This window comes from Cynocephalus volans, chromosome 9 (assembly GCF_027409185.1).
Source record: "Cynocephalus volans isolate mCynVol1 chromosome 9, mCynVol1.pri, whole genome shotgun sequence".
Taxonomy (NCBI): domain Eukaryota; kingdom Metazoa; phylum Chordata; class Mammalia; order Dermoptera; family Cynocephalidae; genus Cynocephalus; species Cynocephalus volans.
In genome coordinates this window covers 99,266,600-99,282,849 of record NC_084468.1, presented here as the reverse complement: position 1 = coordinate 99,282,849, position 16,250 = coordinate 99,266,600, and the positions used below count along the sequence as shown (strand labels likewise).

General features: G+C 33.7%; 1 protein-coding gene across 10 annotated transcripts in view; it reads left to right on the top strand.

Moving 5' to 3' along the window:
- Positions 1–16,250, top strand: part of CAMK2D (calcium/calmodulin dependent protein kinase II delta) — a 290,657-nt gene that overhangs the window by 236,464 nt on the left and 37,943 nt on the right. For 2 of the 10 annotated variants that reach the window (XM_063107301.1, XM_063107302.1), the window contains exons 9-15: positions 1,331–1,425; positions 3,802–3,924; positions 4,764–4,847; positions 5,305–5,347; positions 8,860–8,894; positions 13,443–13,502; positions 15,685–15,726. In XM_063107301.1, the coding sequence (XP_062963371.1) occupies positions 1,331–1,425; positions 3,802–3,924; positions 4,764–4,847; positions 5,305–5,347; positions 8,860–8,894; positions 13,443–13,502; positions 15,685–15,726 (482 nt within the window). Of the gene's footprint in view, positions 1–1,330; positions 1,426–3,801; positions 3,925–4,763; positions 4,848–5,304; positions 5,348–8,856; positions 8,895–10,315; positions 10,349–13,442; positions 13,503–15,684; positions 15,727–16,250 lie in introns of all 10 variants that reach the window. The other 8 variants (XM_063107299.1, XM_063107300.1, XM_063107304.1 and 5 more) reach the window with 5 other exon arrangements.

Below are 16,250 nucleotides of genomic sequence, written 5' to 3'. Positions count from 1 at the left end.
ATTTCAGCAAAGTAGCAGGATACGAAATCAACAGACAAAAATCAGTAGCATTTTTATTCTCTAATAGTGAACATGCAGAAAGAGAAATCAAGAAAGCTTGCCCATTTACAATAGCCACCAAAAAAATAAAATACTTAGGAATTGAGTTAACCAAGGATGTGAAAAATCTCAATAATGAGAACTACAAACCACTGCTGAGAGAAATTAGAGAGGATACAAGAAGATGGAAAGATATCCCATGCTCTTGGATTGGAAGAAACCACATTGTGAAAAACGTCCATACTACCCAAAGTGATATACAAATTCAATGCAATCCCCATCAAAATTCCAATGACATTTTTTATCAGAAATGGAAAAAACTATCATTTATATGGAATAACAAAAGTCCACGCATAGCCAAAGCAATGCTGAGCAAAAAAAAAATAAAGCTGGAGGAAGAAACAAAGACTTTAGGCAGGACACTTAAGCATTTGAAAAGTAGTGGGAGGGACATTTGACGATAAGAGGACAATAGTGTCAAAACAGTCCCAGGAGCCATCTAAACTGCACATACAATTTCAAGGAAGGTTAAAAGCCTGTGATACAAATTTTTTTTTTAATTTTAAAATTAAATCACCTGTTGATTAAATTAATTTGTAAGTGATTACATATTGATGAAAAAATCAAATTGTGTTATACTTGTGTTTTTTGCTTTGAATTTTATGTGAAATTTCACTTTCCTCCTCCATTTCCATCTCCCATAACATATGCTCTTCTGTAGTAATACTGGATTAGTTTGATTGAAAAATTCTATTTTTGAAGACTTATGATCACTGAGTAGAAAAGGGTTTTGTCATCTTATATGTGATGTTATCCACCCTCACAGGGACCCTGGCTACTTAGAGCATGAATTTATAACCAGGATAATATCACTCAACAAAATGTCTTAATTACCAGCAAATGACCATGAGGAAATAAATAATATGTTCAGCTTTTAAATTTCAACCTACCCAGTGACTAAAATCACAGCATCTATGTAGGTAAGATTTCAGGGAGACCATGTACAGACAGTACAGAGAGGCCAAAGAATGTGTCACCCAAAATGACAGGTGAGTTTTGTCTTTAGATGTTGCCCTGCCGTGCCTCTTTAGAATTATTTGGCCCATAGGAGGAGAAGCATTTGCCCTCCATGGAGTGCTTCAGAACAGATCATAACACATCTCTCTGAAGTTTTACAACAATCCAGTTTCCTCTGTTTTAATGAGTATGGCTTGATATCACTGTGGATCAGCCACATTTATTTATTATTGTCTATATCACTTAATTATGTTAATATGCTAATTTCCTTCAGGTGTCATTCTCTATATTCTACTGGTGGGGTATCCACCCTTCTGGGATGAAGACCAACACAGACTCTATCAGCAGATCAAGGCTGGAGCTTATGATGTATGTGATATGTATTTATATAATTTTAGATGAGGGTTTCTTTTTTGTTTATTGACCAAGAGCCAGATTTTTAATCGTTTTTTTCTTTTAAACAATTTTTGGGAATTTTCTTTATTATTTCCCTGTGTCTTAGAGAAAGGGAGATAAAAAGTAAGAAATGCAGCGTATGTATTCAGTATGTATTTCCTTTTAGCTCACTGTCTCTTGAGATTGAAAGGAAAGCAGTTTGAAGTCTCTGAGGAAAGACTTTGCTTGTCAAAATTTTGGGATCTTAGTACATTTTAAAGCATAAACACTAGAAGATTTCTACTTTAGAAATGGTTACTGCCTCTTTAGTTGAATTATATTCCCAAATGTCTATCACATAATTATGTTATATACCAACCATACTTTGCAGTAATCCATGTATGAAATAGAACATCATTCCACTATGTCAGTTTTTATGTTTATGGTTTTGTTTACCTAATGGGCTTCTGTGCAAGATTTCATTTGAAGAATGGGTTTCACAATTTAAAAATATTTGAAATTCACAAATCTAATACACTTAAACTTATAGTTAGAATAGTTATGCATTAAGTTCAAAATTTGAAGAGGCAGGATTTACTTATCTGCGTTCTCTTTATGGCATAACTTTATGTTCATTGATATAACTTGCTCTTTTTTGATAAATATAAGTCATATTTTCTTCTGTAAATATGCATAAAATTTCACTTCCTCTGGTTTCACCTCCTATAGCCCTCTGGAAATCCAGGTGCAGGGCCTGGGGATTCTTTCCACGTATCATTAAGTAGGGTAACTGAGGACTAGGCAGTGTCAGGTCCACCTTCTGTGCACACATTTAAAATCTCCATGTGAAAGTGACAGGAATAAATATAAAAAGAGTTTGTTACGTTCTATCTGGCCTCGTGAAATCTTCAACGTATTTCTGTTTATATATTCTATTTAGATGGAAGTGTGTATCAGTTATCAAGAATTTAAAATGTATATTCTTTGAACTTTGAAGCATTCCATTCTAGCCAAACTAATAATTGGACCAAATTGTTATTTACACGGCAATAGCTAGCACATTCACCATCTTTAAAGACCAGAACTAAGCCCCTCTCTAGGGCAGACATAGCCCTGCAGATGCACTTCTTGGTGAACGTGGAGGGGTGCCTTTGTGGAAATTAGAAAAATGAGGAAAATGGCCACCTTTCTTCATGCTGAACCAGCCCTTTATTTGCTATCAGAAGACCTACTCAACAATATGGAACAGTCTTGAATGTTTCTTCAGTAGTTCCTAACAGTTAGCAAGTTTTTACAACAGCCCAAGATAAGCTTCTGGAATTAAAAAACAACAGTTGTTAAACTGGCAAAAATTACAGGTATTAAAGAGTCAATATCATTTTTCTCAAGTTTCATTTTGCTAATGGGTCACAAGCTGCCCGTTTTATAACTATTAGAAGTGGACTAATTTAATTACATGACACAGTGACAAGGGCTTTGTTTATCAAGATTACCTATAAAAATTTACAAATTGGAAAAAGAACCTGATATTCTGTAATTTAGCAACTAATGTGATATAAATTTCTCTTAACCCATGAAAAGTAGTATTTCTGCTAAATATGTTAATTATGTGAAAGTAAAGCTGAATAATTATCAACAACAAAAAATAATGTAAAGAAAGGCTAAGTAGCTTCATTATATAGTTATTAATATAAAATTGAATTACCAGTGGAAGTCATGAAAGTTCTTTGCTTTCTTGCACTTTGGTGAAATTTATAATTAGATATATTTACCACCTTGAAGTGTTAAAATGAAATCCTGCTGAAACTCTGGTAGTCTCAGATTTCTTCTCACTTCAACACTCCAAGCAGCCCTGATTAATAGTTCGGTTTTGGCACAGGAATTGAAGCTCTTTTTACTATCTCTGCTAGTACTGCTTCTCAGTCGTGAAAGTGTGTAATACCTCAGTCGTGAAAGTGACGTAATAGATGATGACATTGATACATGTGACAACTTCTCAGCTTTTATTGTTTTGCAAATAATTATGAGAAAGATTGCATAAAATCTGATTTTCAGATCAAAGCAATGATACTTTTAGAGGAATTGAAGATTCTTAAATTATTTTTCTAAAATGTATTTACTGTATATAATATACAACTAAGTATATATGTTGGTTCTGTATCAATTACTCTTTAATATATGTAGTTATATACATGGTGGCAGGATATATCTAGATAGATTTATCTGTTTTATACACAGCTTAACTTATACAAAAAGTAAATTTATGAAGAAATTATCTACTTAAGGAAATGGCTAATATGTTTGACCCTTACCTGTTTGACTGAGTGTGTATTTATTTTTTAAACTCTTTATAAAATCATATTTTTAAAGTTTCCATCACCAGAGTGGGACACAGTGACTCCTGAAGCCAAAGACCTCATCAATAAAATGCTTACTATCAACCCTGCCAAGCGTATCACAGCGTCAGAGGCACTGAAACACCCATGGATCTGTGTAAGTAACAGTTCTCCAGAAATCTCAGGAGCTAAAATGGAAAATAAACTGTCCTTTAATATTTTTTCATGGATTTAAAATACTATTGCAGAAAAAAAGGTGAAACTCAGAATGAATGAATTTTTGACTCAAGGTATTAAAAATTAATTTATCATGGTGAAAAACACCATTTTAAGTAGCAAAGTCTGATTTACATAGATTGTTAAACAAGACTATTGTTTATAATAACACAAGGAATGAGTTTTCCCCTTATCAATTATTGACAATACTTATAAACAGAGATTGGCATAATAACATTGAGGTTAAAAGTATTCCAGGAAAAAAGGTTACACAAAGTTCAATAATTTATCATTAGGCAGCTTTGGAAACAATATGAGGTTTAGAAGCTGGAAGTAGAATTTTGGTAGCAGGAAAGAATGGCCTTGGTAGTCTGAAAATACTTTAGAAGTACTAAGAAAAATAGTGTGAAACTTTGGGGGAAACTAGAGACTTCAGTAAATTTATAGGAATAAGTGACTAATGTTAGGGCAACAAATATGGTGCTGAATAAACGAAAAGGCAGTCCAGTAAAAATGTGACTAAATATATATTGAAATAAAGAGAATTTGGGAAATTATTGATATTCATTTTTCTACTTTCTATACATAAATGTTGCATTTAGTCACGAATAGTCTTGGTAAAATCAGTCTTTTATTTTTAGGTAACTTTGGCAATTGAATACTTACAAGTTGATCATATGGGTGCAGGCATCATTAATAAAGATTTGACGAAGTTGAGGATATTATTATGCTTTGTATGTTTTAAATATCCTCAGTTAAATCACTTTCCTCTTCTTCCAGCAACGTTCCACTGTTGCTTCTATGATGCACAGACAGGAGACTGTAGACTGCTTGAAGAAATTTAATGCTAGAAGAAAACTAAAGGTAAGAAATTGTACGTTTTTGTGGGGAGGTAGATTTGGCAGAGTGACTTGTGAAATACCGTATGTGAGGAAAATAATTTTTAGCAAAGGCATTTAACTGTGTAGACCTCAATACTCATTATTCTTTTTGTGGGCCTTGGGAAAATGGAATACACACGAGGATCAAACCTGTGATGAAAAGCTACAATTGATGTGGTGATGTGTGCTGTGGTTCCTCTTTTCAGTGGAAAACAGCTGTGCAATTTGATAATCTGAATCCAACCCACACGGGAGGGCAGTCCCAGCATCATGAGAGACACAGGCTTGTGACTCTCAGGAAACCAAAAAAAAAAAAAAAACAAATAAAAATCCCCTAACTGAAGATAAGGCCAGGAGAAGATTTGTTATCAAAAGCTATATTTATCAGGTCAGGGCTTTGCAGAGGCAACACTGATTTTATATCCTGATTTCTTTAACAGGGTGCCATCTTGACAACTATGCTGGCTACGAGGAATTTTTCAGGTACATGAATCAAAAGCACTGCTCCTTATCCTCTGCTCTCCTCTTTAGTAGTCTTTTCTTGTCTTTTTGTAATTAAAAGAACTCTGATAATTAGAAAAATCTTGTTGTTCATGGTTGGCACACATGTTGGACCAATTCCTTCCACACCTGGGGCTGCCATTAGTAATCCGCCTGGTGCTGTCTCCCACAGAGCCTCAGGTGACTGTGCCCCTCACAAGAGTGCCCCAGGCTGCCCCAGCCAACGGTCAGTGCTGGTGCAGGACTGGCAACCCATCTGTCAAATGCTGGGGTACACACACAAGTTGTGGAAATACACACTCATTTTGAAGCTCAGCATTTGACATCTAGAATTTACTAATTGATATTTCATAAAGTAAAAACTATGAATAAGTTTTTTTTTTTGTCTCATTCTTATAGGGAATTCCAATAAGCAAGATTTTTAAAAGACCATTATTGAGGAACCCAGTTCTCTTAGGCCTAAGTTATTTCAAAAGTACAGTAGTATCTTGTTATGCTATAAGAATGATTACAACTGTCAAAGATATCTAACTCAAGAATTTGCAGAGAACCTACTACACAGTAACAACATAAGAAAATAAGTGTTCCTCAGAATGATTCCATGGTAAAAATAAATTCATTAAATAATGAGCTAAAAGAAGCCAAATCGTTTCTTTATTGTAGGAGTGACTCTCTAAAATGGAAGTAAAGTATAGATTGCTTGCAGAAATTTTGAGTTTCGGAGCCTCCTTTTTTGATAGATTATATCAAAGGATGAGGTTTCCAAAAATCAGATTTTGGCAAATGTTAATCATTCTTATGTATGGGGAAGGACTGAAGCAGTGATTATTTGCACTTGGTAAATTTTCTGTTCGGCCATTTAGACTTGGAACAGTTGTCAAATGTTAGTGCCCAATGTACTATCACTGTAGTTTGCACACTGCGTACATAATAACAATCTGCAGTATCAAACTATCTAGCCATTTCTTCAATTCTTTATTTTACTTCCTGCTTCATACTGAGCCTGTGTGTCATAGTGCTATCACATGATGATCCATCCAACATGTTCTTCAACCAGTTTCTAGTTATTATTTGCAACCGTATTAAATGGTCACCTTTCCCCCAGCCTTTGTATTTAGCTTCCAAAGGCTGTTAAGCAACAATAGTAATAGCACTAGTAATGTTACAAATTAAAGGACTGTGTTGGTCAGCTGTATGTATTTTGTCCAATTTGTTTGGTGTGATAAAACCTTTTTGCTGCCTTTGTCAAGTTACCTGTTGATAAACACTTGATTAATATAGTTGATATTTCTACAGTGAGTTCAGTGCCATCTCATTAAATATTATCTAATATATACTATATTCAGATAAATTAATATTTCATTGTGGCCCAGTAATTAGTGAGTCACTAAAAGGTAGGATGATTTATATAGTATAAATTGTTAATTACAAACTAACTTGGAAAAAAAAAAAAAACCTCCAGAATTAAAATCGTGTATTTTGTTAAACTGCTAAATACACTCAGGCATAAATTGAGCCTTTCTTAATGTATGTACTCATGTATAGAAACTTTTTGTTTACCTCACATTTTCCTTTTCATCATCCTGTAAACTAAAAAGCTCAGGACTAATATGTTGATTTTATATTGTTTCTCAATTTCTTAGCATGAAAAAGCAAACTTTTTTTTTTATCCATCAGTTCAAAATCAACCGATTAATTAGACCCAGTTACAACATCTTGTACTTGATATTGCATTTTAGTTCTGCCTATTTTATTCATTCTATTTCATTGCCAGACATGCTCTTTAAAGTAATTTGTCCATAAGTATATGGTTATAAAGTTGTTTTTATTTTTTCTTTTCTCCCTTTATGTGGAATGTATTTCTTGTGAGGTAAGGTGAATAGTAATCAAAAGGGACATTTCTGCATCTCCCAGACCAAATCCCTGCTTACCCTGAAACATTGTCTTCTCTTTGCTTGCTATGGCAATTCCAATTATTCTGAGTTTGCTTTCTAACCTATTAACTGCCACAAGATTTACTTAATATTGCTTTTTAGCTTCAAACAAACAGTATTATAGCTAAGGCAACTATTTCTTGCAATCTCAATTAATAATAAATTAATAGCTTTCTTGCTAAAGACTAAATAAACACTTATCTTTTAAATAAGTTTAAAGTCATACTAAAGTGATGTCAAAATAATATCCCAAATTAAATAAATGTCAGGAAATTACATGTTCATGCAATTTTATTATAGCTAGGTATTTCTACTTCATATGCCAAATTCTGTTTTGATATACTTAAATAATTACACATAATTAACATTAAATGGAAGCATAAATGTGTACTTTGTCCTGAATATTCATGAATATTCTGCACTCGGTGTACTGATTGTCATTGACAGTTATATTATCTGTTCACTGGGTATGTACCCATTCAGAAGTATATTTTTGGAAAGGATGACTTCACCTTTTAATATACTCAAAAAATTCAGTAACAGAAGGAATGATAAAAGCTCCCCTTCAAGAAAAATGAAGTTTCATATGAGACCATATGCTTTAGGATTTCTCTGATTTGGTTGAAGATTTTATTTTGTTTGATATCTTGTCTCAAATTTTCTGATTTTGGGCCAGCCCTGTGGCGCACTTGGGAGAGTGCAGCGCTTGGGAGCGCAGCGGTGCTCCCGCCGCAGTTTCGGATCCTATATAGGGATGGCCGGTGCGCTCACTGGCTGAGCACGGTGCCGGCAACACCAAGCCAAGGGCTGCGATCCCCTTACCGGTCACAAAAAGACAAACAAACAAACAAAAAAAAAATTTCTGATTTTTACTTTTTCAATGTAAAGGCTTTTGTTTTGAAGCCTTTGTGTTCTGATTTTGAAGTATAAAAAATAATGTCATTTTTAATTTTTTAGGTCATTTGCTAAGCGTTTAAAAAATTTGCTCAAGGTCAATAATATACCATTTCATTTTAAAATACTGTTATTAATATTTTTTGTAAGACTTAAATTATCTGATTTCAAAAAGTAAAGATGTTATTTAGCCAGAGCAAATTTTTACAAGTTTTCAACCTCTAGAAAGAGGAGCTTAAATGGCAGAACCGACATGGTCACCATACTTGTGGTGTGAATGAACATGTAATACAATCTGTCAGCTGATGTCTAAAGACTGAAATCGACTTTCTGGATTACAGAAGAATAGTCCAGTTAAAGGTTCAGTATCCTTTTCGCAACCAACAGTGAAATAAAGTCCAATAACACAACTGGCAAAGTGTTCTATTATATGTAATCAACTACGTAAGAATTTAATTCTAAGTTTGTTGTGGCAAAACCAAGAAAAGTGATACTGTAATTCAGTGTCCTGTAAGCTTGTGCTCATCAATGTGACCTTGATAATTTGGCATATGTTGGCCATAATTCAGCAAAGGTGGTAGAAGGAAGCAGTAACCTGTTTTGTTGCCTGGCTAGGTGTTTCTATGGGTAACTCACTAAACTGATTTTATTCTCATTTTGCAGCAGCGAAGAGTTTGTTAAAGAAACCAGATGGAGTAAAGGTAAGTTAAACAGGTGCTCCTAAACCATTTCTGACGTTCAGATGCTGGATAATTTTAAAATGTTAAATATAAGTCTGTATAAGTCTTAAATATAAATGTAAGTTTTAAACTTATAAATATGTCTTAAATATAAGTCTTTGCACCTTAATTTTTTATAGGTCTTGATAAAGAATGCAGGTTGAAATATGAAATAACTTAATACTCAACGATGATTAACATTTATACCAAGGAAAGTTGTGGGGTTTTTTTGTTTGATTACATATTAAATAATCATGAAAAAATAATACTCATATGGAGTTCCTATAGAAACTGAATGTCTAAATCTTCTCTGCTTTACTACAGTCCCAAACTACTGTGGTGACCTGAAAATCTGTGAAAACCAAATGCTTTCTTAAGTAATTATGTTCTGTACTTGAAGGCTGCTGAAGTCTATAGCCTGAAAGAAACTCACATTGGGTCTGGAAGTAGAACATCAAATGACTAAATTTCTCTGCTTGGGCAGTTTTTATAAAGATCTTAATTATTCCTGTGTTTCTATCATAAAGTATTGAGATATGATTAAGGTGAATATTCTGAACAAATATTAGAAAAATCTTCCAAGAAAAATAACAGAAGGATATTTTGACTTTCTTGAATTTCTAAACAAAATAATATAAATTATTTTCTACTGATTATTTAGTTTCATGGGAATTTACTTTTGATGGAATGTAAGCTTCTATTTGCATAATGATGTTTGCTATCTTTCTGGAGTATCACCTAAATGTTTTATTTTTTTAATCCTTTTCTTTCTCTTCCAAAGGCAAATGTGTACATTCCTCATTATCACTTCAATATTCTTGGGAATTAATTGATATTCTAATAGTTGAACTTGACCTAATGTCAGATGGTCAGTTCATATTGAAAATGTAGCATAGAAAATCATTTGTCACTTCTTATGGTCATGCCCAGTCATTTCTTCCCCACCTGTCTGTGTGTTCTTTGGGAATTTCCATAGCTATGGTGATCATGCACTTGTGATTCCTGTTAGGATGGCATTTCCATTTACCAGTTGCTTTCCTCAACCTGTGATTGTATCTTCCTTTTGCTTAATTTATTCAATTTAGATTGCAGTAACAATAGTTGGTGTCTGCCTTCTTTCCAATGTTACATTGGCAGAAATGTGGTATTTTAAATTCTCCAAATGTTTTATTCTCCAGGGTTTTTCTGTACTGTTCAGTGATGTAGAGCTCATAGTTCCTACTTGAGATATTTATTTTCACTACTATCCTTATATAGAAAGAAACATTTCCAAAACTTTTGTTTTCTAGTCAACTTGTAGCTCTTCGTTAAAGACAAAATTATTCTGTACTCCGTGCTTTGATACTTTAAATTCAACCGGTCATATGTTTTTCTTTTCCTTTCTTTTTGACTGGTCAATTCAGAAAAGGAAGTCCAGTTCGAGTGTTCAGATGATGGTGAGGATCTCTGTCTGCCAGATTTCTCCTCCTGTGAAAATTCACACTTAGGAATAAAACAGTCTTATATACCCAAGTTAGTATAAGTGGAGAAAGTGTTAGGACCATTACAGATCAGTGTTCATCAGCTATCAAAACACATTACCCCACTTACACATTATATTGTTTTTCTCTGAAGTTGAGTGTTTTTAATATTAAACCCTCATCCATATGTTATTAATGGGCTTGATCTTTTACAAGGATAAAATCCAATTTTCTCCTTGAAAATACAGAGACTTTGACATAATTAATGTCCATTTACTGATAAGTGAAGAAACTCTGTATGATTATTTTTAAAATGACGATCGTGGTTGCTAATCACGGCTGTGTTCAGACACACCGTAATATGTTCACCATAGTGTAAAGAGTGTGATCTTACAGTGGTGATTTTATAAAAGTGATCTTACAATGGACCCATTCTAAATAAGCAACTTTAAAATATTTATTAACCTCAAAAGGTAATAAATTCTACACCTGAGAAATAGAAATATCTTGCCCATGCCTCATAAGACTAATTCAGTGCATGATATAAATATCTGATTTGATTCAGTTTTTTTGAAAAAGAAAAATGCTCTGCTTTCATAATATAAAATAACTACATACACAGACAAAAGTGCCAAAGTTATTGTATGTTTAAAGACAGTTATGGTTGAGCCTGTACTTAATATTTGACTCTTTGAAAGGAAGTTCTTCTAGCCTATTACTTAGAAATTCTCCTATTATTTTTCAATTAATTAATATTACAAATACCTACAACAAAATTCTCATAGTAAAAAAAGATTACTGAACTAATTTTTACAATAATAACAAAGTTTTTAACTGCCATTTAAACATGATTAAAAGTGGTGGTTGAGACACATATTAATTTAACTCATATTTCCCATACCTGACGAGAAAGGATGGCTCATCCAGACAGAACGGCCTTCATTTGAAAGAGATGATGGTGTCTGTATGCTGAGTATCTATGTGTGAATTTTTTACAATAATAACAAAGTTTTTAACTGCCATTTAAACATGATTAAAAGTGGTGGTTGAGACACATATTAATTTAACTCATATTTCCCATACCTGACGAGAAAGGATGGCTCATCCAGACAGAACGGCCTTCATTTGAAAGAGATGATGGTGTCTGTATGCTGAGTATCTATGTGTGAATGTCTGTAAGTGTGTGTATGTGTGCGTGGACGTGGGCACTCACAAGCTTATGCAGATAAGTTTGTGTACATAGGTGTGCATGTTGGACATTTTCACTAAAATAAAACTGTTCTTGGCAACCACATTTTAGAAAAAAGTCAAGTATAATATCTCAAAAAAGAAATAAAAATATCTCAGAATGTTTCTCTTTCATTTGCATCCACTGATATAAACTAAATATAGCATATTAAATATATGTGGTGCTTTAAACATAAGTGCTCCTAATCATTTGACGAGAAGCCAGCTATGTTTTCCCAAGGTCTCTTCCTGAATAGGAAGGTATTCCATGTGGACATCCCTTCCCTTTTCTCATGAATCCTATACTAATGTAAATACTGAATTTTGATCCCTCTTAATAGACTCCATTAATTCATCTCTTTTTTGGCTCTTGCACAAATGTTATGTTAAATTCCATACACTTTAATTAAGAAAAAAAATTTTAAACTCTCTGAAAAATATAGATTGATGGTTTAACATTTAAAGAGTTTTCTAGTAAAGTTTAAAAGTTTTTTCTCTTTTTCCTGCATGTCACCGAGCACAGTGTTACAGCCTATTTAAATAATACTTATACCATTAACCACACAAATGTGAATGACTAGACAAGCAAAAAGTTACATACCTAAATTAATTTCTGCTATCTTCTACATTCCTCTCAATGCTAGTTTATCACTACATCTATAGGTATATAGTATAGACTTTCCAGAAAACCCAAAAACAGTTAATTTGGTGTAACCACTTGTAAATACTCATTTGGTATTTATTTATTTTATGCAGTATATGTTTCTCTTTAAGTCCATAAGTACAGTTGTGTTAAAATTATGAAGGTGTATTCTTTTAGAAAATAACAAATAAAGAAGATACCTAGAAAATATATTGTAAGAAAATGAATGTTAATTTATATTTGTGTTTGATAACCATAATGTAAGTTGTCATGCATGAGTTTAAAAGAAATGTTGATTATTACTTTTTAGTCTTTGATTCTTCAGTGCCCAAACTCAATTGTGGTTCCAAGTTGCCACATGTCTGCAAAGTCTTCTCTGTGGGCCATTTCAATGCTTACTGACCCTCTGAGTTGCTTTCACAATGTGACTTGCACAATGGTAATGGTGTCTTCTTTAAGGTCAAATCCAATTATGTTAAAGCTAGGGAATGATATTACCAAATATATTCTTCAATGATAGCAATAACATGGACAGACAACGTAGTGTCTTCCTCTCAAACAACTGTGAAAAATAAAGTCCTTTTACATTCAGCATGCAGTAAAAGAGTTTAATTTCACCATTTATAATTGAAGATGTATTTTTTAAAGGAGACCCAGATTTATCATTTTTAAAAAATATTATAATAGCTGCCTTTTATCAGAAGATCTAAGTTTTTAATTGAATACCTACTAAACAAAGTAGTGATGGCTCCCCAGAGGAAGATGGTCTATGTGTAACTTCAGGCTCAAGAATAAAATGAAAGAAAAAAAAAAAAAAAGGAATGTATTGATAACAGTGAACAATTGGAAGCTTGGAAACAGAATCCAACTTAAAGAGTATGAAAATGGCAATATCCATTTTATACTCTGAAACTTGATTTGAGCTCCATTAAAGCAGCTCTTTGTCTGTTTGCTAAGGTGGCACGGCCAAAGCAGCCAAGTCTGTTTTATCATTCCATCACAGACATGGTCCTCGCCTGTGTGTGAACATCGGAGAATAGACGTGATCATCGTTCCTGTTAGTCATCATAGTGTCTTTCACATTCATCTTCAGTGGCTCTTTATTTTCATGTCTACCTCCATGTAGACATGCTGCATATAGAGACATTGGCTACCAGGGGGTTTAAGGTGTCTCTGTTTCTATTTTCTGCATACCCACAGATAAACAACAAAGCCAACGTGGTAACCAGCCCCAAAGAAAATATTCCTACCCCGGCGCTGGTATACCTGGACTCTTTGTAACCCTTCTTAAGTTCTTTACTGTTTTTTGTTGTTCCTCTCATTTGCTTTCACTATATAGATACACATATATAAATATTTTGTTGGGTATTTTTTGTTTTTGCGGTTTTTTGGGGGTTTTTTTGTTTTGTTTTTTTTGCTTTCTACAATATGAAAAATGTTCATTTCTTTTTTTTCCCCCTGTTTTCTTTTTGTTAAGGTAGTTGTGAAGCAGTGTGTTTCTAACATGAGATTATTTCATCTCATTATTGAACATCATACTGATAGCTGTGGTCTCTGTAGTTGAAATTGTTGCATGCCGCCTTAGAAATACAGTAGAATGCGCTTTGGTTGCTCTTAGCTCTTCTTCTGATGATAGCTCTAGATTGTGCAAACAATGATTTCTTCTTTTCATGATGCAAATGTTGACATCGAGGAGAGCTAATGGGATTATTGCTAGACAACAACAAAATAGACCTTATTCAGAGTTCTTGTTTCTCTCTTATTAAGACGACAGGGCTTTGTAAGACCTCACTTTCTGAGATAAAGAGGCACTGGAAATTTTAAGCTTTTTGTTTGTTGTGTTTTAAATTAAAATTTCACTGTTTCACTTTAATCCAAAGAATGAAATTGAATTACCAATGGAAACCAGTTTTGTCTATTTCAGTCATATCCACATAATTAACAACTAACTTGGTTTAACACTTTGAGATGGTATTACGTTAAAATTCGGAATTTGAATACTGGCATTCAGTGCTCTGAGTTCTATAATATTTTCCTCAAGCTATTTCGTATCTTTATTTATGACTTTCGGAAATGTTTCTGATTTTTTTGCTGTCCTTGTACAGTTACTTTAAATGAATAACAAATAACGGGGGATTATTTTACTTGGGTTAACCAGAAGGCCCTATTGAAAAACATTTAAAGGAAGGACACATCAAGATAGCAGGTTATCTAATAGTAAAAAACAATTTTGATCACAGCTTCCTTAGCCAGGGAAAGGTAGAAGGGAAACAGTAGATAGGTTCTCTAAGTCTGGCAGCATAAGCTATAGTGCCTATGGCTGAAGAGAACTCTCAATGGGTTGCAGTAACTCCCAGTTGCCAAGACATCACGTAATGAAAATACCAAACATGCCATTGATGTATGCACACTGAATCTTTTTTTACATCAGTTATTTGAGTGTTATATTCTACTTGGAAGTATTTCTTCGATTTTCTGATAGAAAGCAATAGGAAAGATAATATTTTCTTCATGGAAAAACATGAATTTACAGCCAGATATTCAGTATATATAGTCCATAAATCAGAAAAAAAAATAGATGTAAATTAACACCTATTTAACAGCAATATGTCTCAAATTATAGTGATTGTATGATTAGTTCTAGAACCCTTTAATGAGACTTTTTAAGTGTTCCTCAGAATTTCTTGTGGACCTTTAAAATGCATTCTTTAGGTTACTCTTTTTTTTTTTTTTTTTTTTTTTTGGACGGGTAAGGGGATCGCAACCCTCGACACTGTGTGGTCCACACCATGCTCAGCCAGTAGCGCACCGGGCCATCCCTATATAGGATCCGAACCTGCGGCCTCGGCGCTGCCAGCGCCACACTCTCCCGAGTGAGCCACGGGGCCGGCCCTACTCTTTGTTTTTTAAGTTAATCATGGTCCAGTGGTTCTAGATTTTTCAAGGATATTCACCTATGTATTAGTTATAGTTGATGACACTGTAATTAATTCACAAAACAATACAGCTGAAAAATATTTTTACAAAAATTTGAGATCATCTCAAAGAGTTCTATTTCCAGTGCCCTTGGCCAGTTTTCTACAGGACAGACATTAACAGGCCACTCATTAAAGAAGAAAGGAAAGCTCTGTCTGGCATAGGACTTGGTGAAACAGTGAGTGCCTCTTTAGGTCTCCAAACTTCAAAGCCTTGTCTGTCTGCTGATCAGGAATAAGGTCTTTTGCATGCTGCTTCTGGGTAGGGAGGTGTCCTATCTCATGGGCTCACCAGGGAGATCTTTCATCAGAGATCTTGCCAGCTGCAACCTCTGACAAGTTAACATTGCTTTAGCCCTTGTCACTATTTAGTTTTGTCAGCTGGCTCACTCTGCTCTGTCCCTCACACAAGTAAAAGTGTACTTAACAATGCAAACTGTTTCTTTCTCTATTTTGTTCTCACTCAGGAGCCCCAAACTACTGTAATCCACAACCCTGATGGAAACAAGGTATTCAGAAAGAATCAACATCATCTTGCTTTAACAAGATTACACATCTCATCAGATATTTAAAGCAAAATTAACTCATTATCTAAAAATAGAAAAGAAAATCTTTACCCTTTTTCTACCACAATTTCTTTTGGGCCTGATTTGTCTAGAACTTTGCACATACTTCTTTCTAATAAAAATAAATGACATCTTGAAAGAAATGAATGTTACCATGAGTCAGTAAAAGTCAGGCTAAACATTTATGAAGTCTTTATGACAAGATGACTGTGTATCTTAAGCAATTCCATCTGCTCTTTTTTTTCTCCATGACTGTTTGTGCTTTGTACTGTAAATGTGTTCTGCATGAAATTTTAGAATTTCTTGCTATATCATTCCACTGTCTTCAAAAGTATCAACTTGAGTTCATAGGTATTTGTTTAAATTTAATGTTGCTTTTGAGTTTTATTCTATTCTCTTGTCATAGTGGTTTTTTGTTTTGTTTTGTTTTGTTGTTTTTTAATACCCTGTTGGTGATGATGTTGTTG